The sequence below is a fragment of the Calonectris borealis genome, chromosome 1, assembly GCF_964195595.1.
Source record: "Calonectris borealis chromosome 1, bCalBor7.hap1.2, whole genome shotgun sequence".
NCBI lineage: Eukaryota > Metazoa > Chordata > Aves > Procellariiformes > Procellariidae > Calonectris > Calonectris borealis.
Window position 1 is genome coordinate 42931869 of NC_134312.1, and position 17395 is coordinate 42949263.

Below are 17395 nucleotides of genomic sequence, written 5' to 3' on the forward strand. Positions count from 1 at the left end.
CCTCATTAGTAACCAAGTTCCACTGAAAATGTAATGCAGGCATTTTCTAATGGCTTTCCAGTTTTTACTTATTTATGTATAGGCACATACAGAAGACTTAGTGATGGGAATCAACGAGGAAGTGCTAAGTCAGGATTGTTCTTACAGAAGAGAAGCTATAATTCACAGCTTGCTTTCTAAAGCACAGCAGCTTTAAGGGCTTTACACATCCTTATCTAACATACATATGTTTTTATTTTCACAAACAAGCTTTCCATTGGCATCACCAATGAAAACAGAATGAAGTACTGTGTCCCAGAGAATCAGACCCGAAGACCAAAGCTCAGTCACGTTTCCCTGAACTTCACCTCCTTGCTTCCAGTATCTCGAGGCCAAGAGGTGTGCGTGCTTGCTCATTTATAAACACGCCACCAGACTCAGTGTTCCCTTCCTTACTCACACGCACAGCAAAGGGCTGTCTGAGGGGTTTGCTAGCGAACCCAAGTCCGGGTGCTGCAGATCCCGGAACACCTTGCACTGCTCCGTCTTGGTCTGTGAGGAAACCCAACCAGTCAGCTTCACATCCCACACCATCCAACTTGTAACCTCCCTCCCTGTAAAAGGGATAAGCTCACTCAGAATACAGACAGAAGGCTTTTCTCCCCATCAGCTAAAACATATGTTAAAAAAAAAAAAAATCATAATTCAGGTGCTGATCCAGACACGGCCTCATCCACTGTAAGGACGTGTTTTCCAGGAAGCCTCTATTAAGATGGAGACACCTCAATACCAAAAGCAGTCTTACTTCTTCTGACAACAACAGTTTGATACTAATACCTGCAGGGAAATTTGTACTGAAACATCACAAAAAGCTATATATGGGCCCAAGCTGAGGACGATATACACTTTGCCCTGGAAATACTTGGTCAAGGAAACAACAACAGAACAATTATATTCACAGAATCAACAATAAGAAATACTGTTTTCTCCCTTCCTGCTACCAGTTATGAAGAACAAATTTCTCTATGGATTTCTGACAAAGACAACAGCAAAGCCAAGAAAGCTGCGCCTCTGAATGATGCTTTGTGTTATTGCTTTTTGTAGTTTTGTTCACCCCAGAGGTACAGAAAATTGCACCACAAAAAGTCCTTGAATCAGTGTCTGGAGCAGAGACTGCCAGGGTATGAGAGGCAGGGTCTAATAAAGAGAATGTGTTTCAAGTTTTTCAGTGTTCATCAGCAGTGGTTTTGAGTTTAATATTTTAGCTTACTTGCTGTTTCCCATCCTGTAATTCAATCAGGAACTCTTTAAACAAGATAACCTGAGCTCACATTTCACAATGTAGAAAATTCAGATGTTGAAGATGCAGTCCCTTTCTGTAACCTCCTCTCTATTATATCTCTTGAATTTGTGTATTATTTTCTACCTAAAACCCTGAAAGCAATCTTCAGAGTTAGGAGACAGCGAGCCAGTACTGTTTGAATCAACCTTCAGAGCTGCAGATTGAGCTCCCACTATTATTTAAGACACTTGCAGATTTAAAAAAAATTATTGGTATTTTAAACACAAGCTCCACTACTGTAGCTTCTAAAGCAGTTCTGGACATCAGGAATTGTGTTCAGAGCAACGCTATGTCTTAACAGACTTTCTCCCAGTGTGACCTTCCTTGTCTTAACATCACAGGCCCCATAGGCTCTGAAAGCTGATCCCAACCCCAGTGCCGTCAGCCACAGTTCATGGTACGACCTTAGAAGCCAAGGGAAACTGTCCATTAGAACGTTCCTACTGCGAGCACTTGGCAAGTCCTTCCAAAACCTGCAGGCAGAAATCTATGTGAAAACTCATGATGAGCTTTTAGACAGATGCAAGAGCCTGACAACTGCATGCAACTGGAACAACCAGAACTCTATACACGCAAGATGTCAACGAAACAAAATCAAACAGCGCTTCTTTAGAGACTGAGGTGGAATACGCAGTCAATACCAAAAGAAAAAAATACTCCAAAACATCGCCTTTGACAAAAAATGAGGAGTACATACATTGTAAGACTAGTGTTAAAGAACCTTTAGGATAAAGTTTATGGTAGGGTACATTTTAAAACAAAACTGTTTAGTTAAGAGATTTCAATTTTTAAGCATAACACAGGTATCATTCTTTAAAGTCGCACCCGCAATCTGTCTCTTCAATCAGTCCTGAGGGAAGGGAAAAACCAAAACCAACCACATAACATCTCCTGCATCTCAAATACTGGTTTTGTACCTCTCAACAAATAGCATCTGCAATTAGGATACCTGAGAAAAATACATCAGAAAACACATGTTACTTTTTAATGTCAGATCTATTTTATCCAAAAAGAATTACAATCCACTGGAGGCTTTTTTCCAACAAACAGAAGAACCAGTGAAAGAGCAATGCAATGCATGAAAAGATCACAAATAGCAAGCCAAGCAACAATATTACTGACTTCCAAATGAAAAGCGAGGAACAGCCTGATCTGATTACTGGTGTGCATGTGCAGTTGTGAAGAAAGAATAATTGAGCTGAAAAACTATATGCTTCTGGAAGAACTATGAGCTATATTTAGTGGGAGATATCAATACTGGTGTTATATAATAAACACAGCAGAAAAAAACGAAAAATCTTTTTAAAGAATTGAACACAGGAGACAAAGTCTTTTTAACTGACTGATTTTCAAAAGCTTGCCGACAACCAGTTTTAAGAATAAAATCCTGTATTAACTAATTCAGATTCCTCCATGGATTTTGAAACTGAAGTAATCAAAAAAGCAAGTAAAGTCCTTTTATGTATTTTCTCATGGTCATGGTATTTTTTTTTTAACAACATCATATAAAATAAACAATAATAACCAAAGATTGTCCTCACTGTAACTATACATGAGTATCTTTTAGATAGGCAATAACTACTCCTTGCTTAAACCAAACCGAAAGAGTACACCTTAATATACCTTAATATTAATATTGTTTAAATTCTTCAGATATATGGAAGATTCCAAAAGATAAAACATTTTTTAATTATATGTTTACACTTGATTTTTCTCATCAAAAACTGTTTTCCATTTGTTCTGCATTTTAAGAAGTCATTCATTGTCCACTTATGGACAGCGATCAGCTTTAAGGCAGAATTCTATACAGGAAGGAAGCAAATAGGAAACGAATCCCTTTTTGTTTCAGTAATTACCAGACTACACAGATTTATTTTAAAGGTATGGAGGATCTGTCTAGTGCCAACTGCACGCTTTCAAGCTTTGAGATCTTTATTTCCTGAGCAGCTTGAATAAAACTCAGTGTTATATTCTTGGTAGAAGGCTAATCATTTCCTGAAACAGAGTGAAAGCAAATGTTATAGGGTAAAACATAAAGTTTAATACAACGCGGTGTCCCAAGCAACTGCCCCACCTGCCTGCGGCTGAACATGCTGCTCCAGTGATCCTGCAAGCCAGCACCGGCCAGCGATGCAGAGAGCTCCGTTATCGCCACCCTGCACCCCGCCCTGTGCTCTGCACCCCAATTCTTTTCCATGGCTTCAGGGACAGGGCTTACAAATTCCGTGAGCCATTCTGCAGAAGGCATACAATAAAAAGTGAAAACTATTTTATTTTCCCACTCCCCCACCCAGCATTCTGGCCCCGAGGCACTATGCATCAAAGTGTGTATGTGCGCATGCACAAGATAAATCACACATACAGAGTAATTCTGATAAGAATGTATAATTTCTACAATGTCCCCTTTCAGGAAGAGGTGACCTTGTAACACATTTTCAAGCATCGAAGTTTCCTGAAGTAAACTGTTGAAATTCACGCACCTATATCAGAAGGGCAAATTATGGACAATGAAACTCTAGAAATTCATTTCAATATTCCAGTACTGATTTTCAGGAGACAACAAATCGGAGCAAAAGGAGATTCAAACCCTTTCTGCTGTTAAATGTCTTTAAAATCTTGCACTACAGAGTTTAGCAAGGCTATGCCTTTAAGCCTTAAGTCATTCTATCTTGTCATTTGATATCAAACCACGGATGACAAGCACGCAGATTCTTCAGTAGTTACGGCCAAAACAAAACCTTCTGCTGTACCTCACTATTTTAAAGCAAGTCCATTGGGGGGGGGGGGGGGGGCAGAAAGTACAAGGGAGAAAGGCATTCATAAACCACATCACAGAACTTCAGTCATAAAACCCCAAGCCACCAAAACAAATATTCCAGTCAGTACCAAATATATAAATGCCTTTGAAAGAGAGATTTGCTGTGATGCAAGCTAACTTACTCGCTTGCCTATCTGCAAATCTTGCCACTAAAAAGAGCTGTTATCTAAATGCACACAAGCAATATTCTTTCTGATTTCTACCATCTCAGTACATTACTTTCATTCCAGCTGAAGAATTTGAGGTTGAAATTATATTCTCTTCTGTACATTTTAAGAAATGGAAGACCAAAACAAACCTGGTAAAGCAGGAGAGAGTTCATTATATCCTCCAAATGAAGCATTCCGGACAAGCTTTCGGCCATCAGCTCTTGGAGAAAACACAGATGAAATCCCAGCACATGAAGAAAACCTACGTCGCACTGGACCCTCTTCCTTCATGAGTTAAGGTGTTTGTGTAAGGATTATGTTCTCTGTGAAAGCTGGTTAGCATTAGCTGGTTGGAACAAGAGTGTTGCAGTAACAGCCTTTTACCTCACATTCTGATGAGTAAGATACAAAAGGAAAAAAAAAAGAAACAAACGAAGGGCACACGTGAAAAATGCAGTGAAGAGACAGAAGCTGCCAAATCAGCAGCAAGCCAAGCAACACTATACTCTTCTCGTTAAACCCATTAGGACGCTTAAAGCAGAATGGCTTTGCTTCAGCTCCTCTTTTCCACAAATATAACGCATCTCATTTTTTGGTCTTACTCATCTCAGTTTTGGTCTTACTCATCTCTGCTTTCTAAGCACACAAAAATGGTGATTATTTAGGTCTTACAGATTCATTAAATCAGTTCTTTTTCCTGTTCGTCTTTCAAGTCCCAAATTTATATTGCACAAAGCACAACTCGTGAGCTATGCACCTTCCCGATTTGATATCATGGTACACTACAGGAATCTGAAAAGGGAGCTGATCGATGTTTTGCGTTATGCAGCCATGTTAACTTTCCTGTTTAGGCACTTACCTAGCTAGTTTTCATCAGCTGATTCCCATGGCTTCTATATCTTCATTTCTTATTTTTATTTAAAAAGTGAGGTGATAGCTTTTTCTTCTCTAAGACTCTGCCATTTTATATATACAAACCAGCCTGACTCCTGGGAGAGTTGCACAAAATAAGCTCCACAAAAAGGGTTTTTTATTATTAATTCCCCAAATATTTTATGCAATGAATAAAACACTTAAATGAACTAACTTAAATTTTAAACATAAAAAAAAAACCTCCAGTAAATTGTGCTTCAAGACTAGAAATCAGCTGATCCAAACTGCTCTTGCTGATAGCTACCAGAATGAAGTCAAATAAACTCTCCCTAACCTCCTTCATGCACTGCTCGTTAGACCAGCTGCTACTTTGCCCTAACAACTACCATGCATGGCCACCCTCTTCCATATGTGGAATTTCGTTCCTGCCTGGTGCTTCTCTGCTGATCCCATTTTCCCCATCACACCTTATTTCTGACAAAATATGTTTTGAAACCTACTCTGTTTGCTGGAAACCAGAAAAATAAGACACTAAGAATTGGCTTGAAAATAAGAACTTGTGTTCTCCCTTACTCCATATTACAGGTCTCCTCTTCTTGTGGGTTGTGAAACACATCCCACAAATTAAACAATGGAGGTGTGAATTTGATTAATCCTCAAATAATACTGTTTACTCCAGCTGCTTATGCAAAGAATTGTACTTACTATTTGCAGCTCAGTAATTTCAGTTCACATTAGCTCAAGGATAATACAGTAGACTGAAGTATTTTATAACCCCTATAAAAGGTTTTAACTGTGCAGAGTGTACGTGCATTAGTACCTATAGATACTTACACTAAGACACATACAGAAAACACTGAAAATAATTTTTCTGGTAACGAAACATAGCAGCTTCCAGGATCATATGAATCACTAGCATTTCTTCACGCCTCTTAACAGACTAATGTCCTAATACATGCCAAGGAAAAAAGATGTAACTGAAAAAACTAAATATAAGCCATCAATAGAAACCATTATATATGATACGTAACCTTCAATTCTTTTGTACAAGAGGTCAAAAACTCTATTCCCTTGGGCACAGGGAGGGGGAGAAACTGGATGAGCATGTCTTGTGTTCAGGCCTGTCTCCATTTATCCACCACTGTGTCTCACACTTCCCTCAGCTGAAGCAGTCCTTGTCCAGATGTCCCGGAAGGAACAGAAAGAGCAGCTGGGAAACTTAAGGAGTCGAATGGTGGGGCAATGAGGAGGAAATGCAAGGAGGGAGAACACCACTTTTTTCTTTTTTTGTTCTAAAAAACCACAGCTCCACATCACTTCTCCAAATCTGTCTTCTTAACTACAAAACAGAGCAAACTACCTTGGTCCAAACCTCTGCAGAATACGCATTTTATTTTTTCTAATTAACACCAAGAGAAAGCTGCAGTAGAAAAACTCTGCTTACACACAGAAGGAACTGTATCCTCTCATTACAGACCTACCTTGCCCAGTTAATGGGTCTGTTATCTGGTGTTTCAGAGTCAGGGCTATGGCCCTGCCCGGAACGCTCTGCTGACACCGGTATCAGGACGCTGCCGTGCCCTGTACGGTAACGGCAGGGTGGCACAGACTAACGGGAGGCTCCACCACCAGCCACCCACCACGCTTTGTCTGCATCTGCCTCCAGCCGCTCTGCCAGCCAGTTCTGGAGCCCTGCTGAGCGCGACTCTGCCGGCCCACCGGGTTCTGCGCAACAGCTTCTCTGCCAGGTCGTGGTCAGTTTACTGAGGAGGGGCTAGACACCCAGGGGTTTCAGGAAACAATGTAGTCCTGAAGGTTCTTCCCTTATTTCTCTCCATGCCCTCTCAGGTCCTTTAACATTGTTCATGTAGCCAAACTGTAAATGAGAACAGATTAAAAACCTCTTTCTCCTTCCTATGCCCTTTTCTCCATTTAGAAGTGAAATTGAAATCTTTGGGTAGACAAAATTAAGAATTTCCATCATTTCCCTCTCTGAAGCTACCTCCCAACCAAAGAAGCGGTTAGCTGGGTATTCTGACGAAGTACAGCTGTATAGGAGAGGCAGAGCCCGTGCCTTTTGCCAAAATGTGACTGTCTCACCATCGCAAAAGAGGGGGAAAAGAAAAAATGTAATTTAAGCTTCCTCCTTCATCTCCCTCCCCCCCACCAAGTCATCTTCATATTTCATTTAAACCTGCAGTGGTAAAACAGTTAATTACATGGTTTGGCTGTAAAAATTCACTAGTTCTCCAACTTTTCAACAGCTTGTCATTTATTATGCCTCCTAATACTTGTATACACATGCTCATTTGCTTCAACTCCTTCAAAGCAGTATACGTTGCTGGAGAGACAGCTGACACACAACCAAAAGGCTGTTAGATCAAAAGGAATTGAAGGAAAATGAGCATTCTTCTCCATGGTGTGATTCTAGGCTAAAGTTTGTTGTAACTCTTGAGCATCAGCCTGAGATATTAAATCGGTTTCTGCTCTCCACACGCTCAGCGCCCACTGAAACCCTTTTAATTCCTTGCGATAAATTTGATTCCTGAAAGGACACAGAGGTACTTTTAAGTAGTTGGAAGTGCTTTTATTTGCATGTTTTGTACATGACAATGGAAAGGTGCACTTCATTAGCCACCACATATTAGACACAAAAAAAGTAAATCCTTTTTCCTCTTCTCCTCTCCCCCAAAATAAATTCAGACAGAATAGGCCAATCTACTGATAAAACCAGAATTAGTATCACTCATTAGGTGACCTTAGACTAACGTCCCAGGAAGCCTTCCATCCTTTTGATATCAGTTCCCAATGCCTTAATAATTGATACACTCAGAAAACGCACTAACATACACAGCTTGGAAGTTTACATGGTTTCAAAATACTCACAAATAGAACTACAGCCAAGTCCAACTGCAGAAGTCAAACATAGCTGAAAAGCCTGCTTAAACAGGAAAGTATCTGCGCTCTAGGCTAAATGCATCAGGTGTGTGCCACTTACGAAAAAATAAGATTCCTCATAACAAAAGTTGAGTACTTCATGAAAGTAGGCACTAGACTAAATATGCCACTGAAAGGGAGAAAAAGTCTCCTGGTTTCTCTGTTTTATGTAATACCGAAATCAGTAGGAAGAAGAAAAAAACATGACTGAAATACTTAGTTCATCTATCTCGGGGTAGGGAGAAGAATCCATTCTCAGTCAATCTGTTGAACACCTCTTTGGAGGAGGAAAACTTATCTGTTGTATACATTTTCTAACGGACAGAATGTGTTTCTCATATCAGCTACTCAAACAGGGCTTCTTCAGTAGTAAACGCTGGCTGAAAAACAAATCATAATCCCGTGCTTAAGACATTCTTCCAGGATATTGCCAGGGGCAAAACTTAAATCTCAGTATACAAAACAAAGGCAAATAGAAGACACGTGCAATTCCAACAGCACATGAACACTTTTGACAAAGCCTGGTTTTAGTTTTAAAATATTTCTCCAACCAAAAAATATTTACAGCTGAAAAAATCATAGGCTTATCAAAAAAGACCTCTTTGAACTGTACAGGTATGAATTCCAAGCATGGAAATTGAACTCAAATCAAATATATTCTGAACTATCCAACTGAGGAATCTTAAATATAATAATCCTTTTTATATAGATTTTAGAAGCTTAAAATAATGAACACATTACACAAACTCATGATGATGCAATAATACAACTAAGAGTATATCTAGTGTTGAAAATGAAAAAAATATTCCTTTTCCCCTTAGAGGTATACAAGCAAAACCCAAAACCTTCTTAAAACCAAACTCTGAAAGCTAAAGGGAGAAGGAGGAGGAAGGAAAACTGATGGTGTAGCAGAGAAGACAGAAGCTTTTTAGACTTGCCCTTCAAGTCTGACAATTATTTGCCCTATATCTCGACAACACTACGTTTTCCAGTAGAATTCTTCCCCCAGTCCAACAAAAGAAAAGGTCATAAACAATTTGCTACATGCAGTATACACACGCTCTCTGCGGCATGCAGACAACAGAAAAAGGAAACTGCTAGACTATCATACCTATAAATGAATTTTATCCAACACCTGATTTTTGCACATGGACTTCAAGTGAAAGTGTTTTTCTCCTATTCAACAAAAAGGGTATTAAAGATATACTTGCCTTCAGCCACCAATATTTGATGCAGAAAAAAGACACCTGAACCACAAGGCTACAAGTTGTGGCGGTAGTTTACAGTGGCGAGTTTCTTTCACCAAATATTCTTCTTTCTCTGGTATTTCCAAGGCGAGTGCAGTTTAGCTGAGGAGTAATTCCAGAGGCAGGCCTGAGAGTGGTTATGAATGAACACCAAGGCTCCCCGTGCCCTGTTGGCAACGGTGCGCGGCTGCACCTCCTCGCTTGCTAACACTCCTGCTCAGCTCCTCCCACCCAGAGTAAATAGGCTTGCTCGCTGCTCAGCTTTCAACAGCTTTCATCTCAGCCCTTATGAAATTCTCAAGGTCACGGTTCAGGTTCAAGTAGGGCAGCTCTGCAGAGACTGTCATGGAGAAAGAGAACTTGCTCGAGAAGTTTCACAGTAATCAGCCCTGCTGTGCCTTTCAAACCCAGTACCACGCTGTCATAAAGCTATAACCACACAGAAAGGAGTACATGCAATTTACCCAAGCCACAAATACTGGGTGGAGTAGCATTTCAGAAATGGCAAGTTTTAATAAACACACCATGACTTGCAGAGAGGAATGTGCCAGAGCATGCATTACACTAAGAAAGCAGGAGGTCAAGATAATAGAGTCAGGAGACTAACCACACACAGCCGAACTTAAAACATTTCGCAAGAAATTCAGTCTGGTAACACAAGCTAAAATCAGATTATTTTTCTTGATTACTGTGACTAGAACCTCACTCACACCCCATTTGAGACAAGCATCACTAAAACTATTCCAAATAAGCCGCACAATTTTGCAGAATTGGGGCTTCACCTCCATGAGGTACGCTCCATCATAAAACTTAAAAGTGACCACCCATGTCACTGGGGTCAGGTCCCTGCAGCAGTACAACAGATATTAATCCAGAACTACCTGAAGAACAACCAGTCCACGTGGCTCCTAATACACTGCTGATTACAAAATACTTCCTCATCATCAAAAGACAAGGTAAGACAAATTAAAACACCTCCCAAGAATACAGCAAGAGACATCAAGACTCTCCAAGTGCAAGGGCTTGCAAGGTTTTAGACCGAATTCCCAGGCAGCGGAGAAAGCAAAAGCAATAACATTTTTCTAAGACATCAGATGCACTTACTCTACGGAGAAGGTGCCAGACTTCACAAGTAATACTTACTGTTAATATGGAAGTGTTAAAAAATAAGCTTGTCAGAGAGCCTCAACAAGCCCTCTTAGCAGTTTCTTCTCTAGTGCTGAGACAGTGAAACAGACTTACAGAAAGATGAAGTGAAGTAAAAAAGCATGGCATGCTTAGTAACAAGTTGCTCAAGATAATAAATTATTTAGCCATTCTTCAGCTTCTCTATTCAAAAGACAGATATAGTGAAGGGAAACAGGAGACTGCATGAAGTTACTTCCATGACTAAGTCTGTCTAGATGTAGAGAGTAAAGTCAAAGGAAACATGAAAAGAAAAACAGAAATCATTATCAGAGATTAGATATAACCCAGCTACCCAGGAAACAGCTTTGATTTGGAACCAGATAGATTGGCATGATTTTACCATCTGCAAGCCAAATACCATTATCAAAAAGAAATATCAACACACTGAAAGTGCCAGCTGAAAGAAAAGCAGGAGCTGGCATTTAAGCAGTGATCAGTATTCTACCAGTGGAGTTACAGCCTCCCCTGTGCTCAATGCATGCATCTGCTATAACCACAGGCACGCAGAATTTCTCTCTCCAGCTCCAACGCAGTGCCGCTCCGCTGCGGCTTCAGTCTCATGCACCCACATGAACGAACAGGATCTCACGACCTCCTAGCAGAAACTTGGCCAAAACACTGAAGCCAAGTGCCCATCTAAGGAAGAGTTGCTAATACTTTGAAAAGGCTTTGAGTTCACTGACACAGGGCTATATCTTTCCTTCTGCTGGACCACTGTAATCCCCCTCTCTCCTAACAGCTGGTAAAAGAAGGTAAATGTTACATCTCCAGAGCTTCTTGCACACTGACCACCAGTGAGCCAGAACAGGGATGACACGTCAGGAGCTCCAGATATTTCTTACCACCCGGACAAACAAAATGTGCTGCCGTTGCTATCAGCTGAGCCAAACACCCGAAACAAACGTTTTTTAAAGGCTGCAAGTTGTACAGGTCTACAATAAATCATCTCTAACTTCTTAGCTGCCTCGGGTAGACAGCAATGTCCAAGTCTTGCATTTTCTTGGTCATTATCATCCCATCATGCTGATGGCATCTCATCCCTTCAGTAGTTAATAAGTGTTCCTTAGGACCTAGTGCTTGAAAACATCTATTTTTCATTCTCCACCTTCTCTCACATGCAAAAATAGTTAAATTTGTATTTTCTCCCCAAATGCAACGTCCCACAGATTAAAATCATAGCATGGGTTTAGATGTCTACTCTGGAGCAAACAGCCTTTCATACAAGCTCAGCACAGCCAAAAATGCCCTTATTCTCCACCAAAAGCAGTTTCCCCTTCTGCTTTCTATTCATTGTGATCATCACCATTATTGGCAAACCTATAATTCTGCTTTTACTGTCAATCCACCTCCCTGCACTGAAGCCACTTCTGTTTCTCGGTCATGTTACACAGAATACATTTTCATCATATTGCAAACTGAATTAACAGCTGCTACTACTCTACTGGAAAGGAAGGGCAGATCCTGTTGCTTATCTCAGCTCAAACTCCTTCTGGGCACACACTTTCACTGCTTACCTTTACTTGACGAGCTGACTTAAAAAATCAAACCAAACCAAACCAAAACAGATGACAGCACGATGCTGTTAATTTAGCTCAAAGGTTTACATTATTGTAAAATATCTCCTCCTTAATCTTTATCTAATCTTAACACATTTTTCCCAGATACTACTCACATTTTCACCCCATCTGCATCTCATCAATAAGATAGGAAAAATACTGAGGACTGATGCAGTCAAGTTCAGAAGCCAGGAAGCTTGTCCCCACAGGTCACTGTTCTCCACATGAAATACAGAAACTAGAACTCCAAAATCTTAATGCGTTATCTGCTGAGTTACCAGCCTTAAAGTATCAAATACAATACTGTCAACACAAGCACCACTGCTATTTGTTCCTGTTTAAGTATGGATGATGCTCCCATTAGTGACACCTGCAAATTAGAGCCCTCATTCAAACCCACAAAAACCTAAAATGGCAAAATCTTTCTATAATGGATGTTGTGAATTTTGCATTCTTCTTCACAGGGATTTTCACGTCCTCACACTCTTAAAAAATAAGCCCAGAGATTGTCTCCCAAGCACATAACACATATGTAAATTACTAGCAAGTGAAAAACTAGAAAAGCATTTCATCATGTATACTTTGTAACATACACTCAAAGGCACACAAAGAACAGCAGCACAAACTCTCATTAAATAAAGCTATAAACAGACAATATGAATATTGGTAAAAAAAAAGTCAGACATTTTCAAACATGCTATTACAGAATTTTTAATATTACTATCTTAGCTAGATTTCTCTCTTTACCGCAAGTACAGCTAATTATTATTTAAGCATCAATGCTGTTTTCATAAAAAGTTTGAAATATGTTTTAACAACATATTTGTAAGTTAGAAAATATTAAAAACCCTCTCTGAGAAGACTTCTGATTTTTTAATAAATTTTAAGTGATCACTATTTTTATATTAATCCATTTCATCAAACAAAGAAAGCGGTATCCTGATGTAAGTCTGAGTTAACAAGATTTACAAGAATCCAATTTACCAGGGATAATTTGTGTAACCACATAAACAGCTTACATCAGCAAGCAGAGTTCTGCTCTACAGCTTTTGAAAATGCAGTCTTGGACTCAATATTTTTCATGTTCATTTTTTAGCTGTAATAAAATAGTTTTGTCAATGATTCTTTTTGGTTAAAAAAAGTAAAAACCCAAAAATAAGCTTGATAAAAGTTTGTTTGCCCATTAATGGTTAATAACATTTTCAACCATAGAATGCAAACACAGAAAATGAGCTAAATTAACATTGTTCAATCTATGTGTCAGCTGCTGGAATTGAAAGATGTTTTAGCAATTCTAACATCTATATGCACTACAGTTAAAAAAACATTGTCTTGGCGAGTTGGCAAGGCCATGCTATCTCACTAGAGCCTAAAAACACACCATCCCACAAACATAAGCGAAGCTTTACAGCAAAAGCTAACTCCCCAAACCCATTAAAGTTTCCATCAAAAGGCTACTGAATTATTTAGGTCCAATTCCAAGTCTGACAATTACAAATAAAATACTTAGCAAAAAACATAGTATGATCATTTAGTATGTTCAAGGCACGGAAAAGTAGGTAGGTCAGCGTATCTTCAAAAATCTTAACAACATTATGTAAAATAAGAAGGTGCAAATTCTTACTGCAAACATTATGCAGAACAATGACAGTGTAAATAGACTTTTGCTGAACAATCACTAGACAATGCTGCCAGATCAAGCTGTATTCTACATTCGTAAAACAGATCTGTACTGGACTCCAAAAAGAAGACCCCCATCACTGGCTCAGACAACATACTAAGTTCCATCTCACAAGAGTGAAAGGAGTGAGGAAGGAAGAAGTCATGTTTTAAACTAAGAAACCAAGTACAGGAAAACAGCAGCTTTCTGAAATCCAGAGCTATGGTCACATAAATTAAAACCCAGTATTTATACAAAGGAACACGTAAAATCATGAAATACGTACCGCTTACAACTTCACAATGACACACGGTTCACTCTTGGTTCCAAATAGGAAGCCAATGGCCCAAACAGATGTTTACCTCCACTCCCTCATATTAAGACTCAAATTATCATCTACTTTTAATCATATTCCTCATACTTGTAATTAGGATCTCACTTAAAACACAAGCAGAAGACACAAATTAAGCTTGTTCCAGTATATTTTCCAAGTGATGGGCACTGAGCATGCCTGTCCCTGGACTGCTGCTGGCCAGCCAAAGAATCCAGCACATGCGGTGGTGTTTCCCCACCAACACCAAAGTGCTGATTGCTCCAAAGACTGCCTCTTCACAGGTTTCTTTTCATTCCAACTCATTTATTTTTAACCACAAGCTGTATACAAAACTGGCTTTGCCACACAGGCTCTTTTATTCAGGCAGCAGTAAACATAACTTAGGTAATGGTGGCCAAATAGCATTCAACAACATCCAACCGTCCAGCAGCAAAAGCCAAGTACCTATGTCACAGCTCCCCTTTACATACATTTAATGAGCTCTCTGTAGACTGTATCATATATTTTTCTGTTTCGATTCTCTTTTATCCTGTGCCTAGCATATTTTTGAATTGTTTATTTACACTACCCATCTCCTAAGGATGCATTCAGGTGCCAGTGACTAAAAGTATCCATTTAGTTCATAGTAAATGCCTTTAAATACTGTATCTAAACATTTCCTGTATTTCTGCATATTCTCATCATACAATACCACAGCTGTATCGTAAAGACCTTTGTTAACTGGATTTCAGTTACAACAGTCAGCCTCAAGTACTCCATCACTTTAAACTCTGTTCTACTTCATATTTTTCAGGCTTGCACAGCATGCCTTTTTCCCTATGTAACAAGCTCACATTTTCACCAGCACCGTAATTTCCCTGTAGGAGTAACTACCACAGAATAACCACCCAACTTCTAAATGTGGGTCAACCACCTCCATAAAAATCAAACCTACACTTCCGAAGTTGCAGATAGGCTAGAAGTTAGTGATTAAAGGTTGTTGAAGCCTAGCCCACATCATTACTTTTCACTACTGAAACTGACTGCAAGCCAAATTCATTGGTTCATGAAACTACAGCCTCATTTCTAGTAGCACTCCTGGAAGACTAAGTCTGATGCTAAAAAAGGCACTGATACATTTAACCAGCTTAAAATCACTTACATAAGCCCTGAAATAATCGGAGTAAAAAAAATCAGAAGAGAAGCCTTAGTATCTGCAAGGAGTTTGACGCAGCACAATCAAGTCTTAGTGCTTTTCAAGACTGTTTTAATGACTTCCCTATGATTGAAAGAAAGCCCTTAAGAAAGCACAACAGTTTGCCTCTATAAATTAGTGGGAATAGCAACATTAAAAGGAAGACTTTACTACAATATTCAAATACACTTATACAACTACAACATTTGTCTAGTAAGGGATACAACACGGTACATAGAGAGAATAACCAAAATTTTTTTAAAAATAATAAAAATTACAAACAAGTTATATATGTATATTGTACAGAAAATAATTCCAGACTAAGCACAACACAAACCAGAGAACATCAAGTGCTGTTCCAGTGAGGTAACAGCAGCTTTTAGAAAATATATCAGAGCTAGCTGTGAGTAGCACTGAAAATACTACCATAATAATTCTTAAAATACACTAAAAGACTACCAGATTCAACATGGTAACAACTATCTTAGGTTTCAAAGTTTTTTTCTTTTTTATCTGAACAGTACTGAATGGGAAAACGGGAAAATTATTCAAAGTTACCTGAGAAACTGCTTTTATTATTCCTACAGACTAATATCATTACTTTGACAAAGCAAACTATGGGAGTTAGGGAGGCCCATACCAACAAAAAATCTCAGGAACACTAATGATGGCAAGAACTAAAGGAAGCATACATGACTAGCACGGTTGCCAAGAGTAAAAGGAGATAGAATATCAATAAAAAAAGCCTGAAGTTTTCACTAAGGACTCCACACACCATAACAAACATGTCTAATGATATCCTAGGCAATAGGACAACACAAGGAGTTTCAAATTCAAAAAAGCACAAGGAGAGCAACTATGGCTTGTTTTCTGGTTTTTTTTTTTTTTTTTTTTTTTTACAGACTATCAACATGTCGAGTCTACTGAGGAGTTTCACTTTGCATCCAGTCAGTTCACATGGATCCACTGAGAGTTTGATTTCAACAGGTTTAGCAAGGCAGAGGGACTGTTTGAAAGCTGGAAAAAAGTAGGGCTGAGACTTTCTTTTCCCTTTGCTAAAGAGAAGGGAATTACTTTCAGTAGAAGTAATTGTTAAAAGATCTTTACACAAAGGTTCCAGGCTTAGGTGATGTATCGCAACACTTCTGCATAAAGACACAACTTAAATACCTGAGACATTAACGTGACCATCGGTTACAGGATTACACACAGATAATTATTTACCATCACTGTTTTCCCACGAATCATAGCATGCTTTAATAAACTAGTGCACCACATAATGCATTTTTTTCTCTTTCAGATTAACACATAAGGATACAAAGAATTACATAAAACATTTCAATATGCCTTCTTCCTTACCTCTTTATTGTAAAAGGCACTGTTTTTGAAGCAACATTTGGAACAGATAGTTAATGTCGGCATTTAAGTTCTTTAAAACCTCTGCAAAAAATAGCTTTGTCTTACCATGACTGTGGGCAGTTCCTGGGCTGAGAGATGGCTGGAGTAACTCTTTGGTTGGAGTAAAATAGCCTTCTTTCCCCTGGCGCTGGCTCATTTTTCCTGGAGTTAAAAGCTGTGATTCATCGCTGTTTGCTACCACTGCTGAAATACAAAATGGATGCTCATTCAATGATGTTATGCGCTTGTGCATAGATTTCTATTAACAACTTCACTGCTATTTATGAAACTGGTACTCAAATGCTGTCTTGCGAAATTTTTCATCCTAGAAAATGAGGATTTCAAACTAGAGATTTGCTTTGGACAGGACAGCAGAAAGGAGCCGACAAGACTGGTCTCAGACATGAGACAGAAGGTGAAAATAAAAACTAGGAGGAGGTAGGAAAGGCTACTACTGAATACAGATACAGCACTGAGCTGTTACTTAACTTCTGAAATCCTGCTTTCTTCGCCACTTTTGTGATAGTTCTTGGTTTAACTGGCCACAATACAGCCAACCCAGGAAACAGCTTGCCAGATCAAGCTGTGCCACCATCCCAGAAAGCTAAGATGAATGTATGTTCGTACATCACAAGAAACAAGTCTTATTAATAAAGATCATGTATAGACTCTGTCAAGGGAAAGCTTTAAAGCAGAAGAGTTACTCTCCTTGAACCTTATCAGTCTTGTTTGATGTCTTC

General features: G+C 39.1%; 1 protein-coding gene across 9 annotated transcripts in view; it reads right to left on the reverse strand.

Annotated features, from left to right (window-relative positions):
• Positions 1-17395, reverse strand: part of OSBPL8 (oxysterol binding protein like 8) — a 95472-nt gene that overhangs the window by 34529 nt on the left and 43548 nt on the right. For 5 of the 9 annotated variants that reach the window (XM_075150247.1, XM_075150257.1, XM_075150284.1 and 2 more), the window contains one exon: positions 16722-16859. The exons of 1 other annotated variant lie outside the window; for it this stretch is intronic. In XM_075150247.1, the coding sequence (XP_075006348.1) occupies positions 16722-16859 (138 nt within the window). Of the gene's footprint in view, positions 1-4437; positions 4681-16721; positions 16860-17395 lie in introns of those variants that run through there. 3 more of the 9 variants (XM_075150264.1, XM_075150273.1, XM_075150321.1) reach the window with 3 other exon arrangements.